We start from the raw sequence: 20,250 nt of genomic DNA on the forward strand, positions 1-20,250 counted from the left end.
CAGTGCCCATGCCAATGGCATGGGCACTGCAGGGGCCCCCGTAAGAGGGTCCCACAAAGTATTTCAGTGTCTGCTTTGCAGACACTGAAATATGCGACGGGTACAACTGCACCCGTCGCACCCCTGCAACTACGCCGGCTCAATTCTGAGCCGGCGTCCTCGTTGCAGGGGCATTTCCGCTGGGCCGGCGGGCGCTCTTTTGGAGAGCGCCCGCCGGCCCAGCGGAAATGTTTGAATGGCTGCCGCGGTCTTTTGACCGCGGTGCGGTCATTTGTCGGCGGTACCTTGGCGGACGGCCTCCGCCGTCCGCCAAGGTCTGAATGACCCCCATGGTGAGGTAAGTGGGTCAGGGGGTGAATTAGGTGTTTGGGGTGGGTGGGTGGCTTGGGTCTGAGGCCGGCTATTTTTTTTAAGGGGCAGGGTGGGTGGTTTGGGTATTTTTATAAGGTATTATGGTGGGTAGAATTTGATGTAAAGACATGCGCGGTAAAGGCATGCATGGAAACAACGCAGTTGTTGTTCCAACCGGGTTGTTAAGGCATCCGTGGTTCCAGCATGCATGTTTTTATCATACAACCACAGCTGGGAAATGTCCTCAACCACGCATTGTAAACAATGCAGACATTTCCCAGTCAAGTGTAACCATGTTTGCTTAAACAACGCATGGCTGTTTCTGCACCTTAACCATGCATGTGCTGAACTATGCATATGCGTGGTTAAGGCACGGAAACAGTCATGATTTGTTCGGGAGATGGCGAGGTGAGGTAAGTGGGGTTTGGGTGGGTGGATTAAGGGATTTAGGTGCGTGTGTGAGGGGCTAGGGGCGTTTTTTTTTTTTTTAAGGAGCGGGGGTTGGGGGCTGGGTATTTTTTAAAGAATTAGGTTGGGGGCTGGGTTAGCGGCAGAAGTGACGCAGTGAGGTGAGTGGGGCAGGGGTGGGGGTGGATTAAGGGATTGGGGTGGGTGAGTGGGGGGCTTGGGTGTGCTAATTTTCATGGGGTGGGAGTTTGAGTATTTTTTGAAGGAATTGGGGTGGGGGTTGGGCATGGGGCAGGAGTGACACAGTAAGGTGAGTGGGGCAAGGTTGGGTGTGGATTAAGGGATTGGGGTGGGTGGTGTTGCTGGTGGCGGGTTATTTTTTTTAAGGGGCGGTTTGGGTATTTTTTCAAGGAATTAGGGTGGGGATTGGGCTAGGTACGTGAGTGACGCGGTGAGTTGGGCTGGGGCAGGGGTGGGAGGTGGGTTAAGGGATTGGGGTGGGTGGTGTTGCTGGTGGCGGGCAATTTTTTTTTTTTTAAGGGGAAGTGGTGGGGGTTTGGGTATTGTTTTATTTAGGGTGGTGGGAGGGTAGTTTATTGTTAAATGGATGGGGAAGGGTTTAAGGACGAGAGGGAGGAGGGAGTAGAGAAGAGTAGGAATGATCAGGAGAGGATGTGGTGAGGTAAGTGGGGTTGGAGCAGGGTTGGTGGGTGCATTTTAGCGGTGGGGCGGATTTAGGGATTAGGGTGGGTTGGGGACTTTAGATTTAGTTTTTAGGGGTAGGAGTTGGGTATTTTTTTTTATGGCTCTGGGTGGGTGGGGGTTCGGTTTAATTTAGTTCTTTGGGGCTGGGTTGGGGGATCAGGATAGTTTATAAGTTTATTTTTTAGGATTTAGGATAAGGGGGGCTTGCGGTAGTTTACTTATTAGGGGGCAAGGTTTTAGGGCTCAGGGCTGGTGGGGGATGTTGCGGTAGTTTAGTTTTAAGGGGTGGGGAGTCGAGTTAGGTTTTTTTTAGGGCTCAGGGCGGGTGGGGGTTGGGGTAGTTTATTTTTAGGAGTGGGTGAGTCAGGATAGTTTTTTGGTTTTTTTAGGGCTCAGGGCGGGTGGGGTAGTTAATTTTTAGAGGTGGGGGATTGGGATTTTTTAATTTAGGGCTTAGGGTGGGTGGGTGGTGTCAGGGTAGTTTACTTTTATGGGGTGGGAGTCAGGATAGTTTTTTTTAGATTTAGGGCGGGTGAGGTGGTCAGGATACTTTATATTATACGGGTGAGGGTGGGGGTGTCAGGATAAGTTTTTTTTGGGGTGGGTGGGTAGTTCAGGTATTTGGGTTGGGGTAGTTATGGGCCTCAGGGCGGGTGGGGAGGTGGTATGATAGAACCACACATGCCACTTTGTATTCCATTTCCACACATGCCTTTACTAGGCATGCTTTTACAGCATAAATTTGTTGTAAAGGCAAGCGTGAAAACAACGTGGACATTGTTCTGACCGCATTGTTAAGGCATGCATGGTTCCATCATACAACCTTTACAGCACTCTGCAGAGTATCCTTTGCACAAATCAGATGGCTTGCCTACTTTTTTTAAGTCTGGTAGACCATTATGTTTCAGTCAGTGGTGCCCCTACTGTCTCCGTTGGAAGAAAATTACATTGATGGCCCTTGGGACTTCGGGCAGTCAATGAAAATCCCTCAGTCCATCCACCCTATTTAGGGCAGACATTCTGAAATTCCTTTCTCCTCTTTGAGACCTCCAAACAGAAAAATAAAACAGAACCTCACGCACTAGGTTGAAACTCCCCGGATTTCAGGGTCACTATTTTTTGGTATACAAAACAAGTTCCAGCTGTGGAAGTTTGCTTTTTGTACACCAAAGAAGTTTGCTGGGCGACCGCATGAAACATGGCAGCTGCTATGTAAATTTTCAGTGAATTAAAAAAGCTGTGGTGGCGATGGCTCCTTTGAAGGAAGACCACGATCTTTAGGTATAGCCGGGGGGTAGTCTTCCAGGACATTTTAGGTCTTTACCTCTGCGCCATAGCCCCCAGCAGATGTCGGGAAATTCTTCAATCTAAATCTCATCATATCTCCTATTTCGAGTTTCCCCAAGTGGTATTTATCATTAACCTGGACCTTTCTATTGCACCTCTACTCAAACATGAAGGTATATATTCTATATGATCTGTGCTGGCTGATTGGTTAAACCTTCCTTTTGGTTCCTTTCCATCCTCTAATGTTCAGTGGAGCACAGCAGATCTGAGCTAATGTGGGCATGAGCTTAACATACCATGATGCGTTTCTGAGTAGGTCTTGATTTAATTTGCAAGAAAGTTACAGTAGGAATTGTGATGGATAATCAGAACGGTTTTATTATTGCTTCAAAGACTTGAAAATTGATATTAAAAGACATCTGTTTTCACAAAGCATGAATTGCAAGCCACGTGTTGCCCTTCTGCTTTGAGCATACAGGACGAAGGCACATTATAACAATGTTAGTGATGCTGAATCAGTTACACAAAATGACATTTTATGGGGACTAGGCAAATTTCATCTGGTGTCCGATGTTATCATGAAGAACTATTTGCTTTCAAAATAAGCACAGCATATGTAGCATGAATCAGGGTTTTAGCAAATAAATAATCATGCCCATACCGCAGTTGATAACTACGAAAAGGGTCAGGAGCCAAATATTGTCCTGTATAGAAAAGGGCACGTGCATATTGTTCACGTTTCATTTTGTTCCGTTTTCTTCTTGTTAGGCAATCACCGCTGCCCTGGGGGACAGCTTGAGGGTTAAATGGTAGCTTTACGTTCGATCAGACCTGGTCTCCTAGGCACGCAGTGGAGTAACATTAGCCGCAGCCAACGCGGGACGCCACAGCACAGTTAACTGTAATAGGCCGGCGGGCCCCTGGCCTCCGGAGGGGGACGACGACTGGGGGGGCGTTTCATTAAGCCACTGTTGGCACATCTTGTTTTCAGAACGTAACGGGACACAAACAAAAGATGTAAATTCATGTTTTACATCTATGCAAAGTTATAATGCCAACATAGTGTATTAATGTGCATTAATTTCATTAATCCACCATGCAAAGCACCCTGAGTCCTCAGTGCCTGTACAAAGACTGGATCTGTGCCCTAAAAGTTATAAATAGTAGCTTATACTGTTTAGACCTTCTGTCTATCTCAAAGGTCATCAGATGCCAGCATCCTCTGTGCCAGTACACCGAGATCTAAGTTCTCCTTTTTTTGTTGGTTGCATGCCACTTTCACCAGTCTAAGCTTATATTTATTTTTTCAAGCAAAACATTAAGACAAACAAGGCTTTTAAAAGTTATGAGACATTAGACTTGTTACCTCTGATGCACATGGGACCTGAATGTCTTTTATTCACAGCAATGAACCGCTACTAGTCCATATAAATTCCACATTGCAAGAAAACCAGCCCAGGTAGAAAAAAAGGCTCTCAATCATAGATGATTCTGCGTCATGCAAAGTAAAAAAAATCAATAAGGGTCAATAAATGTATGAGTACCATTCACAATATAAAGCCATTTAGACTCATATTTATACTTTTTTTAGCGCCACATTTGCATCATTTTACGTCACAAAGGGACTCGTTATGACATTGGCGGTAAATGCCGTCTACCGCCATGGCAACACCACCAACATACCGTTGCCATGGCTACCAGCCGCCAAACGCATTATGAACAGTGGTAAGGTGGCGCATACCTAATATAGTAGGCCTGAGCTGGTGATGGTAATAAGCCTGGTACAGTAAATGCCTCATGCAATTTATTTAGTCTGGTTAGCATGAATAGTGAGGACAAAGGCAATAGGCCTGAATGATTTATTGTGTAAAGCACATTTTGAAGACAATAGGTTTTTATTGTTATTGAAGTGGGGGAAAGCCTGTACACAATTACCTTGTTACATGGGAGCTTTTTTTGTAGAGTACTGTAATAGGCAAGGGTTTTGTTGCTGGTTATCCGCTCTGAAAACGCTTGCTAGCAGTTTTGCAGTGTGATAATCCTTATTAGGTCTTTTTAGGAGGAGTGTATTGGCTGACAGATGTAATTATGGACATATTTGTAATTTTATGACCGTATGCTTGATGACTGATTTGTGGAAAGGTTTATACTCATAATAGCTAGCCTACAAGTTTGTTGTGGTGACAAGCCAATTGCAAAGGCTAGAAGAATTATTGATTCATTGGGAAGTGTTATGCCAGATGTTAGAGATATGATCTATTTATTTTGAAAAATCATGACAAAAGCAGTAGGACTGACAGATTTATTGTGAAAAGCATGTTATAAAACAAAAAAAACTTTTAGGGTGGATAGTTAGTACACTGTTTTAAAGTCTGTAAACAAATCTTGTTTCATGGAATCTCACATATTATGATAGTATGTAAGGAGTTTGGTGTTGATTATGACTCCCTCCCCCGAAGAACCCTAAGAGTAGACGTTTTGCACATTGAAAATCCTTGTTAAAACTTTTTAGGCAAGGTTGTACACTCTAATTTTGTAAATATATATATTGTATGCATAGTATGTAGTGTGTTTGTTAAAGTACTTTCTAAATGTAGACTCACAGGTTTATCTGTCCACTGGGCTCATGGAATTTAAAAAAAATCGTAAAACACATACATAAACATACACAAACAAAAGAGCTTTGGGTCAGCCTCCTTTAACAATTGGTCTGTTTGAGTGCCATTGAAGTTCTCTTTCCTCCTATGATAGCTTATAGCATTGGGTCATCGCACCTCAGCCATTGGTATAGTAGCCTTATGAGTAAAAGCTTTTTGGCTGAACAACTGTGCACATCCACTTACAAATGAGTGTATGTTTGTATGTGTATAGTATTTCTATAGCACAAACCTAGCCAAAAGGCAGCAGAGCACTGTAGAGCATCAAACTTGAGCATAAAGTCAACAAATAGAGATCAGGATAGGCTGAAGATGGTTAATACATTTTGATGAAGTATTCTCCAAAGAGGTGTGTCTTCAACTCTTTCCTAAACTGGGGAAGCGCTGGGGTAGTCTTGATGAATAAAGGGACTTTGTTCCAGATCCTGGGTGCAAAGATGGACAAGACCTGCACCGTTGTCTTTTTAGGGTCGAGCCTGCTTTGCATGCGCTCGCGCATGCGTATAGCAGGGAGACTCTTTAGTATTTAGAAAAGGGCTCCGAGCCCTGTCAACTTCACGTCAGTGCTTTTTATTGTTTCGTGGGCTTCCCTAATTAAATCGGCTTGCTTTCATTAGTCGAAGGCACGCATAGGTCATGCCTTTTCCGGTGGCTAGCCCTCCTCGAGCGCAGCGACCAAGTACAGAAAACATGCGAGGCTCGCTGTTTTCCATCGGGCTCGTGGACTTTTTTTTAAACTAATTTACGAGCCCGATCTCACTTGGAAGAAGTCGAGCGCTTTACCTACTTGATTTCACTTTTTCGGGTTACGTGCATTAATGCACTTTTGCCCGATAGGTGAAAAGTCGGGTTAGGAGTTTACAACGCGATCGGCTCTAACACGAGCAAACGCGAGACCCGATGCATTGTAAATGCTTGTTATTTTTTACAATTCTTAGTCTGCTGTCTGAAGTTGTTCTGGCTGAGGGTGTGCTGAGATCAACCAGAGATGGCAAGCCTGTCTGCATTAAGGCAGGGGCCTTGATTGTGATAGCTTTGCTGATGCAGCTGGTTTTGAAGATGGTGCAGGCCAGCAAATGGAGCTAGTCAGGTTCACTCAGTATGGGGGTGATGTGATCATGTTTCTTCAGGCCAGGGATGAGATGTAGGGTGTCCCTATGAGAGAGTACAATGGCTTGACCAGAAGTTCTGAAGTTGCTTTCTGGAAGAAATGGATTGACATTCTTAAAAATAGAGTGCTGGTACCAGGCCATTTTTGTTTTTTTTGTCAATGTGTGCCTTGACCGTGAGGTTGGTGTCCAGGGTGAGTCTACGTGACTTGGCATTTGGTGACATTTTGCGCTGAAAGCCATCCCGTTTCATACAATTGAGCCGGGTTTGCTTTGTATCGTGCATATTGTTCTAGGTAAATAACAGGAAATCTGTCTTGTTTGTGTTGAGCTTGTATAGGTGCTTGACATTCAGGCCTAGATGAAGAGCAAGCAGCATTTGAGGTGTTCGATGTCTGTACCGAGGAGACTTTCAAGTAAAGTTACGCATCATTGGCATATTAGTGAATCTTAATGTTGTAATCTGTGTGTAGAGCACCATGTTCAGGTTGAAGATGATAGGAGACAGTAAGGAGACCTGGGTGACTCCAAGAGTGATAGGGATTTTTTTGTGACCTGGACATGCCCATGTGAACAAATTGGTGTCAGTTGGAAAGATAGGAGGACAGCCAGTGAAGGAATTACCGGTAAATCCTATTAGAGTCTCCAGGGCACATATGAGGGTGGGATGGTCAAGCATGTCAAAAGTTCAGCAAAGAGGTCCACCAATGCCAGGAGGCAGGGGTCATCTTTATCTGTGGTCAAGAGGGCAATGTCGAGTATGCTGCGGTGTCATGGTCAGTGTGGCAGTCTTTTAATTTTCCACCGTCTCTTTTTTATATACCACCTTTCATTTCTTTCCTTCTCCTGTTTTCTTTTTCTTTTTGGGCACCTAGAAGCTTACGTTCTGTCTTGCCACTCATTTTATTCGAAGTGTGCCATATCCTGTACAGCTACTGCTTTTAACTGGAAGCCATCTGAGAATGGTATTGTCCACAATGCATCACTGTTCTACAAGATGTCTGCCACATTTAGAAACAAATTGTCTGCCATCTTGAATTACAATATTACAATGATACCTTGTGTAAAATAAAATTACAAGAGGTAACCTCTTCCGATATTCACTGGGTGGCCGTTTTGGGATACTGGAGGCCCTGTTAGAACTTTATAGAAATAATACACTACTCACATTACTATTCCAACATGGCCACAAAACACCATGTTTAATTATTTTTCTTATTGTTTATTGCAACCACATGCTCGCCACATTTATGCAGAAGCATTTTTTCATTGCTCTATTTAAACTCTTTTAATTTATTTTGCATATGCCTGTTGAGTTTTGTGTGTGTGTGTTTTTTTGTATGTGTGTGTGAATACTAGAATGGTGCAAGGATGAGTGACAGAGTCTATATATGAAGAATGCCAGAGTGTCTAAAAGTATCAGTGATTGAAAATGCACTTGCATGCGTAAGAGATACTAATTGCATGGCCAGTGCTTGTTTACTTTGTGGTTCCAAAATTATAGCACATATTTTTTTCGATGATTCCTGTAAGCAGACTGTTTTCAAAAGATGTTTCCAAATTTAAAACAAAACAAGGTGCAACACTTCCAAATACATGATACCGAGCCAACATGTTTCGTCCTGAAATGAGACTTTCTCAAGGTTTACTGTCTGGCACCAAAGTAGCAAGGAACCGAGTGTCACTGTCATCACAAAATAATAGCAAGCTGGATCTTCAATAAGGAACAGCAAGGCAGGCACACCATGCCTCTTAATGTTGTAGCTCTAAACCATAAGAGGCTTAGTGATTCATCAATTATGAAACCTTTAGTAGTGGGTGATAGCTGTGTACAGATGTACTAACTCCTTCACTGTTAGCCACACAACAGCTAAAATGGCGTATAAGCAAATGGTGTTATCACTTAGTAGAATAAGGTCAGAGCATCATTACAGTACAAGGTGACATATCTCATTTCTCCCATGTGCCAACGCGAGGCTCCATTTAACACATCATGAGTGACTATCACAGCGCTTTTACTTCAACTGTACATGAAATAATCAAGTACATTTTGTGTAAAACTTGCAACAGTTCTAGTCATTAATTTTACTGGAAAATTACCCTTTTTGACTTAGTATAATGGTCCATTATAGTGGCTTCCTTGTAAAACCTAAAACTGAAGGTGCACTAACAGAGAAACAGCACACCCAGTCTACAGTACTAGCCCCTACAAAGAGGTAGATAAATAATGCCACTTAACCCTCTAGCTTGCTACCACCTAAACCCACCAAATCCCTTTGAGACAGTACATTACATTAGTGCCTCCAAGTGTTGACAGAAAAGCGGGCACTAGAGGGACTCTGCATGCGAGTTGTGCCAAAACCAGTGGGTGTAATCGTTTCACAGACTAAGTGCAGGGAAGATTAATTGACCGAAATATGTCATGCAAGAACATCATCTCCAAGAACCGCACTGCGGTGTTAGTTGAAGCAAAGCTGAGTTATAGTGGAACCATTATAGTGTAGCAGGAGGCAGGTCACTCAGAGCTAGACTTCACTAATGAGGCCCAACGAGGCCAAAATCACCACACCAGAGTCACAAAGTGGCACAATGCATGCATTGACCCACTTTGTAAACATGTGTGCCACATTATGCCTGCACCAGGCAAAATGTATGCAAGGGGGCAGAGAATGAAAAAATGGTGCAGTGGAATATATGAGATATCACTGCTGCATTTTTTGCTGCACAGAGCAGGGCTAAAAGGAGGCACTACATTAAATAAAATGGGCCTCTTTGTACTTTGCAGGATTAATCCCAACATTTTTGGCGCAAATTCTGCAAAATACAACAATAGCGTCAAACCATTTGATGCGATTGTCCCTAACCTGCACCATGGTGCACCGTATGTTTAATACGGGTCATACATGGTGGCATTAGTGGGGAGCTAGGGGGCACAAGAAAAGTGGTGCTGCATATAATGCTGCGCCACGTTTCTTATAAAAATTTGGGCCGAAGTTTCCACAACCCATTCACACCATGGAAATGGCATGATGTGTACACCAGACATGTACAAGAGTAAATAGGAATCCACAGAATTTTATTTGGCGCACTTCTAGAAAGCTGTAATTATTGTAGTTTTTCTGGAGTACTTTTAGAAAACTCCATGAACCCCAGAAATTCTGATTTTATATTTTTTTTTAATGTTCGGGCACAGTGAGTTAAAAAACAAAATGTTCATATAATGTGCTCTCTGCATATTTGTTGCTGGTTGCCCTGCCGGGTTGAGTCACATTTAATATCAGAGGTCAGTGCATCCCAAATTATGTTGTTATTAATTTGTCTGTGAATTCTAAGCATGGATACATATTACTCTTAAACATCTGGTAAATACTTTTCAAAAATAGTGTTTAACATATGTTGTTATGATGGGTACTGATCAGACAGATGTTCCACTCCCAAATCGACCTCTTAGCCATTCAACAGACAATTGATTGCTTCAAATACATACCTCGAAGATAAACTCCTAAAGGAACCAAATACGCAACTGTTGGTGATGACAAGAAACCATATAATATTCAGCGCTTTAAATGCATTCTTTAATCTGGAAGGGATAGCAGATGCACATCTCAGCAGCAAACAGGTACTGTGAGACAAACAGTAGCTGCACTTTTACATATCATTTTAAAATACTGCACATACCGTAAATCTCTTAACCGGGCTCTCACATTAAATACCTTTTCCGTTTTATGCTACGTTACGTCACCATAGGTTTTGCTCGAGTTAGCAGACTGGCTTTTTTATAGAATAACTTGAAAATTGTCTCTGTTCACATTTCTGTGATGGTTTTTTTTCTTGTTCGAATAATTTTTCATGGTCAATAACATATATTTACCCTTGTGAGTTGACTGCAAAGGAAACTTTCGCCATTCTTCATTTAGAAAATATGTGCAAGGCACTGAACGTACATAAATATTCATGTTTTTAGACTAAACAAAAAAATCTCCAGAAAGCAAATTTATCATGCCTCGATTTCACGTTTGTGCATTTACCTGAATTTACATTTTGTATATGCTAATTTTTTTGCTCAGTGGTAAAGCAATAGTTTGTCAGGCATGTCGAGGTGGGGAATTTCCCATTTTCAACATTATAATGTATGAATGAAAATGTGAATTTAAACTTCATCTGCTTGCTCAATACAAACATCGCCATTTTCTAAAAATGCAAAATAACCCCAAACTATGAAATCTTTTCACTGTGACTGCTAGAACACGAGTCTACTTCGATATGTCCATGTAAGTTAATTAAACCCTCTTCAAGCAGTTTTGTGAAGCCGAGTGTATACGCTAAAAGTTGAATCTGGTTTGATGCTCTGATTTACCGGCTAGTACACTTCTCTTTTCCCTTGCGTGACTTTCTTTTTGTTTGCAGACTCAACAAATCGAGACTCCCTTGACATGATTGAACGCTGTGCATGCATCGTGTGTCTCGATGCAGCCAGTGGGGTGGAACTAAACGAGACAAACATGGCGCTGCAGCTGCTGCATGGGGGAGGCTATGATAAAAACGGGGCCAATCGCTGGTACGACAAGCCTATGCAGGTGAGAGGTCCAGTGTATTGTACCTAGACGATGAATAATGGTACGTGAAGGGGGCAATGAGCAGGGCACCTGGGGCATCCCCATTTCTGCAAAAATATACAAGCCATAGAATCCGCTGCTTGCCAAGAAATCTGCAGACTTTTCAAGAGAAATTGCAGGCTGTAGATGAAATGGTTAAACAATTACTGAAATTAACTTGATGCTTCTTTTCTTTGCTCTATCTGTCTTTTCTGTCAACAAAATGAAGTTAATAAATCACCAGACTATCTTGACCCTCGGTTAACTCTAGACACCATATAGGTGACATCTATACAGTAGATGCATACATGGTACTTTATCGTCTGCGGACATTTTCTAAGCACACCTTCAAAAATGCCCTCATCTTAAGGTTCGTTTGCATTTTGTCAGAAATCTGATGATCTACTCTAGCTCCAACACTACTCTTTCATAAAAACTAACATCACTCCAGGAGGTGTGCCACATATTGAGAGCACTGCAAGTGTAAATATAAGATAGAGGGGGCTAAAATGAACACTGCAAGTCCTAACTTAAGCCACAATTTTGTGATGACTAGAGTCCTAAATAGCCGCGGAGCAGTGCTATCTTACACAAGAATTTTGAAGGAAAGTGCTGCTGTTGGCAGAAAATGTTGCAGCATTTGATGAAAAATCTAAAGTAAGCAACAAAACTTAAAATAACATACATAGAACAACAAGGCTACTCGATTAAAAGATAGGGCACAACGCCAGAAAAGAGTCAACTCAAAATTCAACCTATCAGTAATGCACAACAGGAAAAGCATCACATTAAAAAAATACTGCACAAAAACAGGGCAGCACAGGAGGCCATGACCAGCCACAAAGCAAGATGCAACAAAAACAAGGTGATGGCATGAGTGCTTCAAATAATCTCGGCAACTGGCAATCGCTCCGCCACATCGCAAAGTCATTGTTTTGGTGGAATGTGGTCCGAATAATTGCCAGTGGCTGAGATTAATTCAAACATTCCATCCATCACTTAGTTTTTAATGCCCAGATGTGTGTCCCATGCTGACTGTGCCACTGAAACCAAGCTATACATAGCTGATGAGCCACAATAAGGCAAAACTGGACCGGCTGGCCACAGGGAACCAGTGAGGCCTCCTGAACAAAGTACCTTAAATCCTTGTTTGTGGAGCATTGTGAGGTTCGGCGTCGAAGTTGCATCACGCAGCCGAATCGATGCATCAGTTCAAAATTGCGGCAAAATGTGCAATGAGAGGGCTTGTATCATTGAGGGTCCCAGCAACAGGCTTACGATGCAAAGTCTGGCATCAGTGAAGCGGTACACAACCGGGGCAATGCGTTGGTTCCGAAGAGATATGAGGCTGTGATGTGGGTCTGGCATCGTCATTGAGGCTGACATTGATGAGGAATGCAAGGGCCTGCACCGAAGATTCCTCACCAGTCGGGCTGATGCAACTATTCTGAAGAGCTACGATGCAAGTCTAGTCAACAGGTCCAATCCACACAGCAGCAGAAATGCGTGGGTCTGCATGGAGTTGCGCCACGTAGCAGAGGAGATGTATCCGCTCCGCTTGATCCACCGAAGGTAGCAAAGCACTTTAAGCCAACTTCCAAGGGTCCAGAACTGGGGTGGCACCACTTGGCAGGGTAGGCTCACAGATGGCAGAGTCCAGGTGCAGATGAAAGGTTGTTGGAAGCCTGTTATGTCCTTGAGTCTTCAGATCAGGAGGCCAGCCAACTAGTCCTTCGAGTCACTCTGGGTTCTTGGTTCAAGGGATGGAGGTCCAGTCCTTCATGCAAGAGGGCAGCAGGCAGAAGGTCAGTACAGGAGGGCACAGTTTCTTCAGAGAAACAAAAAAATCTCCAGAAAGCAAATTTATCATGCCTCGATTTCACGTACATGAGGGCACAGTTTCTTCAGAGAAGCAGTTTAGCAGAGGGGCTAATACACAAAGAAATACACAAAGTCTAACTGTCCCCACACCCAGTCATGTGACCCATAGACAGGCTACACGCATCGAATGGCCAAGGCAAGAAAATGCCAACTTTCTAAAAGTAGCTTTTTCAGGATTGTACTTTAAAATCTGATTTCACCATATGTTAGGATTTTAAATTGGGATTCCAGAGACACAAAATATGAAGGGGGGCATGTATTCCCATTTGGAAATAACAGTTATAAAAGGTATTAAGGTAATTCCAAATTTATCCTATGGGAGAGGTAGGCCTGGCAGTAGTGATAAACACATTTTAAGAGGTTCCCACTACCACGACATGTAAATCTTAAGAGTACATGTCCACATTTTTAAATACACTGCACTCTGCCCTTGGGGCTATCCTGGGCCTACCTTAGGGGTGACATATGTATTTAAAATGAAGGTTTGGGCCAGGTTGAAATGGCAGTTTATAACTGTACAGACTGCAATGGCAGGCCAGAGACGTGTTTAAAGTGCTCCTTAAGTGGGTGGCACAGCTAAATGAGGAGGGCCTAGACCAACCAGTAGTCTTTATTAGCAGAAGGCTATTACCACGGGAACAGAGGTGGAGTGCTATTGAAAGAGAAGCTTTTGCTGTGGTCTGGGCACTGAAGAAGCTAAGACCCTACCTGTTTGGGACTCACTTCCGGGTTCAGACAGACCACAGGCCCCTCAGATGGCTCATGCAGATGAGGGGTGAGAATCCAAAACTCTTGAGGTGGTCCATTTCCCTACAGGGGATGGACTTTACGGTGGAACATCGCCCCGGTGTTGACCACGCCAATGCTGATGGTCTCTCCAGGTACTTCCGCCTTAGCGATGAGAGCTCCCAGGAGGTCGGGTAGCTCTCCCCACTTTCAGCTGGGGGGGACACATGTTAGACCTGACAGCCTTAGGGTGGTCACCCCCAACTTTTTGCCTGCCTCCCTCCACTTTTTGGACACTGTTTTTGCTGGCTTTTAGACTCTGCGCACTTTACCACTGCTAACCAGTGTTAAGTGCATATGCTCTCTCCCTTAAAACATGGTAACCTTGAATCATACCTGATTGGACTATTTAATTTACTTATAACTCCCTAGTAATGTGCACTCTATGTGCCTAGGGCATGTAGATTAAATGCTACTAGTGGGCCTGCAGCACTGGTTGTGCCAACCACTTAAGTAGCCCCTTTTCCTTGTCTCAGGCCTGGCACTGCAAGGCCTGTGTGTGCAGTTTCACTGTCACCTCGACTTGGCATTTAAAAGTACTTGCCAAGCCCAAACCTCCCCTTTCTCCACGTATAAGTCACTTCTAATGTGTGACCTATGTAACCCCTAGGGCAGGGTGCTGTGTGGGTGAAAGGCAGGACATGTACCTGTGTAGTTTACATGTCCTGGTAGTGTAAAACTCCTAAATTTGTTTTTGCACTACTGTGAGGCCTGCTCCCTTCATAGGCTAACATTGGGGCTGCCCTCATACAGTATTGAAGTGGTAGCTGCTGATCTGAAAGGAGTAGGAAGGTCATATTTAGTATGGCCAGAATGGTAATATAAAGTCCTGCTGACGGGTGAAGTTGGATTTAATATTACTATTCTAGAAATGCCACTTTTAGAAAGTGAGCATTTCTTTGCAATTAAATCTTTCTGTGCCTTACAATCCACGTCTGGCTAGCCTTAGTTGACAGCTCCTTGTGCATTCCCTCAGACACACCCCAAACACAGGGTACTCAGCCTCACTTGCATACATCTACATTTTGAATGGGTCTTCCTGGGCTGGGAGGGTGGAGGGCCTGCTCTCACACAAAGGACTGCCACACCCCCTACTGGGACCCTGGCAGACAGGATTGAACTGAAAGGGGACCTGGTGCACTTCTTAGCCACTCTTTGAAGTCTCCCCCACTTCAAAGGCACATTTGGGTATAAAACAGGGCCTCTGCCCTACCTCATCAGACACTTGCTGGAGAAGAAACCTGAACCAGAACCTGCATCCTGCCAAGAAGAACTGCCTGGCTGCCTAAAGGACTCCCCTGACTGCTTTCTACAAAGGACTGCTGCCTTGCTGTTGCCCTGCTGCCTTGCTGAACTCTTGCCTGGCTGTAACAGTGCTCACCAAGGGCTTGGATAGAGCTTGCCTCATGTACCCTGAAGTCTCAGGACCAAAAAGACTTCTCTTTTTCACTTGGATGCTTCGTGCGCCGAAATTTTCGATGCACAGCTTGTTCCGCGGCGAGAATAACACCGCACACCGACGCTGATCGTCGCGACGCCTTCGGGACGACCGGAACTTCGACGCACGGCCTCGCAAGGACAACCCTGCCCGACCTCCAGAGGAGAAATCGACGCGACGCCTACCGTGAGAGCGAAACTTCGAGGCACAGCCCCACAGAACGACGCGCAGCCGGTAAACAAGCAGGAGAATCCACGCACAGACCCGGGACATCTGGTAATCCCCGCGATCCACAGAAAGAGACTGTCCGCGCACCGGAAAACGACGCACACACCCTTTTTCCACGTATCACTTCTTCTGTGGTCCTCTGAGGAGATTTTCCACTGCAAACCAGGTACTATGTGCTTGAAAGAGACTTTGTTTGCTTTTTAAAGACTTAAGACACTTTATATCACTTTTCAATGATATCTCTACAAATTCACATGGCAACTTTATTCGTTTTGACCTACAATTATCCTGATTAATATTATATATTTTTCTAAACACTGTGTGGTGTATTTTTGTGGTGCTATATGGTGGTATTGTATGATTTATTGCACAAATACTTTACACATTGCCTTCTAAGTTAAGCCTGACTGCTCGTGCCAAGCTACCAGAGGGTGGGCACAGGATAATCTTGGATTGTGTGTGACTTACCCTGACTAGAGTGAGGGCTTTTGCTTGGACAGGGGGTAACCTGACTGCCAACCAAAACCCAATTTCTAACATTGGTGATCAGCGGTGAGGATAGGACTTGTATTTGTGCAGTGACATACAGTAGCTAAGTATTTCACTACCTACCCACAGTTGAAAGTCAACTTGATTTTTATCTCTTTTTGCAAATTCGTTTTTTCCTGACAATTTTCAAAAACTAAATCCTCACTCAACATGTCTCTGACTGGGTCTCAGATAGGAGACTTTGACCTAGTCCTGTTGGATACACATACGGTCAAAAAACTAAAAGGATTCTGCAGGACAATGAGGGTACCCACCCAAGGGGCCTCCAAAAAGGAGGACTTTCAAGTGGCGCTGAGGGCCTGGGCAGAAGCCCATTTAGAAGAGGATGATGAGGGAGAGGAGCCAGAAAATGGCCCCTCAGAGGATTTGTTGCTATCTGTGGATGGTGTTACCACTGCAATTGTGCCCCCTTCCAGACCAGGGAGCAGTGTCTCTGTGCAAAGCCTGACCGCAGAGGAAAGGAGAGAGGAAAGGGAGTTCCAATTGCAAATGGCAAAACTGAAAATTGAGGCTCAACAGGAGGAAAGAAGGGCAGAGAGAGAAGCCAAGCAAGCTGAGGCTGAAAGAGCAGCCAAACAGATTGAAGCTGAAAGAGCTGAAGTTGCAGCTGAGAGAGCCTTGGCTGAAAAGAAACTGTTATTGGCTCATGAACTGAGTCTCAAGGAGCTGGATCTCAAGGCAAAGCAGTCTGAATCCAGCAATAATGGTGGCAGCATACTGACAGGACCTGCTGGAGAAAAGAAGGTTCGTATACCCCAAAATGTGGTGCCCAGTTTTGTGGTGGGAGATGACATAGATAAATGGTTAGCTGCTTATGAAGTTGCACTAAGGGCTCATGAGGTTCCTGAAGGGCAATGGGGGTAGCTATGTGGGGTTATGTGCCGGCATTGGGGAGGGACACACTTCTCACAGTGGATCAACCTGATCAATACACATACCCACTTCAGAAAGCCACTTTACTTGCCAAGTTTGGGCTGACCCCTGAGGGATACCGTCAGAGGTTCAGGGACAGCACCAAACAAACCACACAAACATGGGTAGATTTCTTGGAGTTTTCCAGTAAGGCACTGAATGGATGGGTGCAGGGCAACAAAGTAGATGATTATAAAGGGTTATATGACTAGATTCTGAGAGAGCATATGCTTAATACTACTTTTACAGAGTTGCGCCAGCACTTAGTGGATAGTAAGCTGACTGATCCCAGGAAGCTTGCTGAGGAGGCGGACCTCTGGGTTAGCACCAGAGTGTCCAAGAAGGTACCTGGGGGAGACACCCACAAAGGTAGTCCATGGCTGACCGAGAGGGAAGTCAAGGGCGTCTGGAGCCTGGAACAATGGCCCAGGGAGCTGCCAAGAGGAGGGGCAAGGGGCACGGGAAACCGGTCCCAGAAGTTCCCGCAGTGGTTGACGGGGCTCCTGAGGAGGAGGCTCCCGAGCCAACTGGGGAAGACATTGCCACCCTAGTTGACCTACCTGAGCTTGCTGTCTGTGCAAGTTGAGGGTGGACCCACCAGGGAGGAATTCTGCAAGGCACAGAAAGAATGTCCCACTCTAGAGGGTCTGAGGAAGCAAGCCTCAGACCAGGCGGCAGATGAAGCCTCTGGCGATCACCACATATATTGGGAGAATGATCTCCTCTACAGTGAGCCTAAGGTTCCGGCCTTTGGGGCAGCGCGTGCGCTGGTGGTCCCCCAGTGTTACCGAACCTTCCTACTGGGTCTGGCTCACGACATTCCCCTGGCAGGACATTTGGGGCAAGGCAAGACCTTTGACAGGCTTGTCACCCACTTTTATTGGCCCAAAATGAGGACAAACTCAGATAATTTTTGTAGATCTTGTCCTACCTGCCAGGCCAGTTGTAAAGCAGGGAAAAGGGTTAAAACCCCCCTGATTCCACTTCCTGTCGTTGGCACCCCCTTTGAAAGGGTGGGCATCGACATTGTTGGTCCATTGGACCCCAAAACTGCCTTAGGCAACAGGTTCATCCTGGTTTTTGTGGACCATGCCACCCGTTACCCAGAGGCAATCCCTCTGAGGACCGTAACTGCACCGGTGGTGACCAGAACTCTGATGGGGATATTTACCCGTGTGGGATTCCCAAAGGAGATAGTGTCTGACAGAGGCACTAACTTCATGTCTGCATACATGAAGTCTCGGTGGGATGCGTGTGGTGTAACCTACAAGTTCACCACACCATATCACCCCCAATCTAATGGTCTTGTGGAGAGATTCAACAAGACCTTGAAAGGCATGATTGGTGGCCTCCCTGAGGCCATGAGGCGTAAGTGGGACGTCCTCTTACCATGCCTTCTCTTTGCTTACTGAGAGGTCCCCCAGAGGGGGGTGGGGTTCAGTCCCTGTGAGCTTCTCTATGGGTACCCTGTCAGGGGACCCTTAAGCATTGTCAAGGAGGGGTTGGAGAGAGCTCCAAAGGCACCCCCTCACAATGTGGTCAGCTACAGGTTGGCCCTCCGCAACCAGATGACCCGCTTCTGGAAAGAGGCCCAAAGTAACCTTGAGGCCAGTCAAGAGGTAATGAAACGCTGGTATGACCAGAAGGCCACCCTGGTAGAGTTTCAACCTGGAGACAAAGTGTGGGTAATGGAGCCAGTAGAGCCTAGAGCTCTCCAGGACCGCTGGTCTGGCCCATTTGAAGTAAAGGAGCGGAAAGGGGAGGCCACTTACCTAGTGGACCTCCATACCCCTTAGAACCCCCTAAGGGTGCTCCATGTCAACCGACTAAAGGCTCATTTTGAGAGGTCTGAGGTCAACATGCTTCTGGTCACAGATGAAGGAATGAAAGAGGAAAGTGAACCTCTCCCCGACCTCCTCTCTGCCCAAGAAGGTGATGGGTCAGTGAAAGGGGTCATCCTCTCTGACTCCCTGACTCTAAACCAGAAAGGAGACTGCTATGAACTGTTGGAGCAGTTCTCCCCCCTGTTCTCCCTTACTCCTGGACTGACCCACCTCTGTGTTCATGACATTGACAATGGTGACAGTCTCCCTGTGAAGAACAAAATTTACAGGTTATCGGATAAGGTGAAAGCCAGCATCAAGGAGGAGGTCTCCAAGATGTTAGCTTTAAGGGTTATTGAGAAATCCAGTAGTCCCTGGGCCAGCCCAGTGGTGTTGGTCCCTAAGGCTACTGCCCCAGGTGCGAAGCCAGAACTCCGGTTCTGTGTGGACTACCGGGGTCTCAACTCAGTCACCCGGACTGATGCTCACCCCATCCCCCGAGCTGATGAGCTCGTTGACAGGCTGGGTGCCGCCAAGTTCCTGAGTACGTTTGATCTTACTTCAGGGTACTGAAGCCCTGACTGAGGGGGCTAAAGAGAGATCTGCATTTTCAACCCCTGATGGCCATTACCAGTTCCGGGTGATGCAATTTGGATTGAAAAATGCCCCCGCTACCTTCCAACGGTTGGTTAAGGGGGTCCTAGCTGGCAAGGATGCCTTCTGTGCAGCCTACCTGGATGACATAGCTGTCTACAGTTCCAGCTGGGAGGAACACCTGCTCCACCTCAAGGAGGTGCTTCAGGCCCTGCAACAGGCAGGCCTGACCATCAAGGCTAGTAAGTGCAAGATTGGGCAGGGTTCCGTGGTGTACTTGGGACACCTGGTCGGTGGTGGCAAGGTGCAGCCACTCCAGGCCAAGATTGAAACTATCAAGGCCTGGCAACCACCTAGAACTCAGACTGAGGTGAGAGCCTTTTTAGGCCTCACCGGATACTACCGCAGATTTGTCAAGGGCTATGGTACCATTGTGTCACCCTTGACAGAACTCACTTCCAAGAAACAACCTAGGTTGGTGAATTGGACAGAGGCTTGTCAGAAAGCCTTTGACTCCCTGAAGGAAGCCATGTGCATGGCCCCCGTGCTCAAGGCCCCTGACTACTCCCAGGAATTTATCGTGCAGACAGACGCTTCAGAGCATGGCATAGGGGCGGTCCTAGCACAGCTAAATGAGGAGGGCCTAGACCAACCAGTAGTCTTCATTAGCAGAAGGCTATTACCATGGGAACAGAGGTGGAGTGCTATTGAAAGAGAAGCTTTTGCTGTGGTCTGGGCACTGAAGAAGCTAAGACCCTACCTGTTTGGGACTCACTTCCGGGTGCAGACAGACCACAGGCCCCTCAGATGGCTCATGCAGATGAGGGGTGAGAATCCAAAACTCTTGAGGTGGTCCATTTCCCTACAGGGGATGGACTTTACGGTGGAACATCGCCCCGGGGTTGACCACGCCAATGCTGATGGTCT

At 45.6% G+C, this 20,250-nt stretch overlaps 1 protein-coding gene across 1 annotated transcript in view; it reads left to right on the forward strand.

Moving 5' to 3' along the window:
* Positions 1-20,250, forward strand: part of CHAT (choline O-acetyltransferase) — a 337,302-nt gene that overhangs the window by 155,156 nt on the left and 161,896 nt on the right. The window contains exon 6 of the mRNA XM_069242500.1: positions 10,925-11,094. Within this exon, the coding sequence (XP_069098601.1) occupies positions 10,925-11,094 (170 nt within the window). The remainder of the gene's footprint in view (positions 1-10,924; positions 11,095-20,250) is intronic.

This window comes from Pleurodeles waltl, chromosome 6, assembly GCF_031143425.1.
Source record: "Pleurodeles waltl isolate 20211129_DDA chromosome 6, aPleWal1.hap1.20221129, whole genome shotgun sequence".
Lineage (NCBI taxonomy): Eukaryota > Metazoa > Chordata > Amphibia > Caudata > Salamandridae > Pleurodeles > Pleurodeles waltl.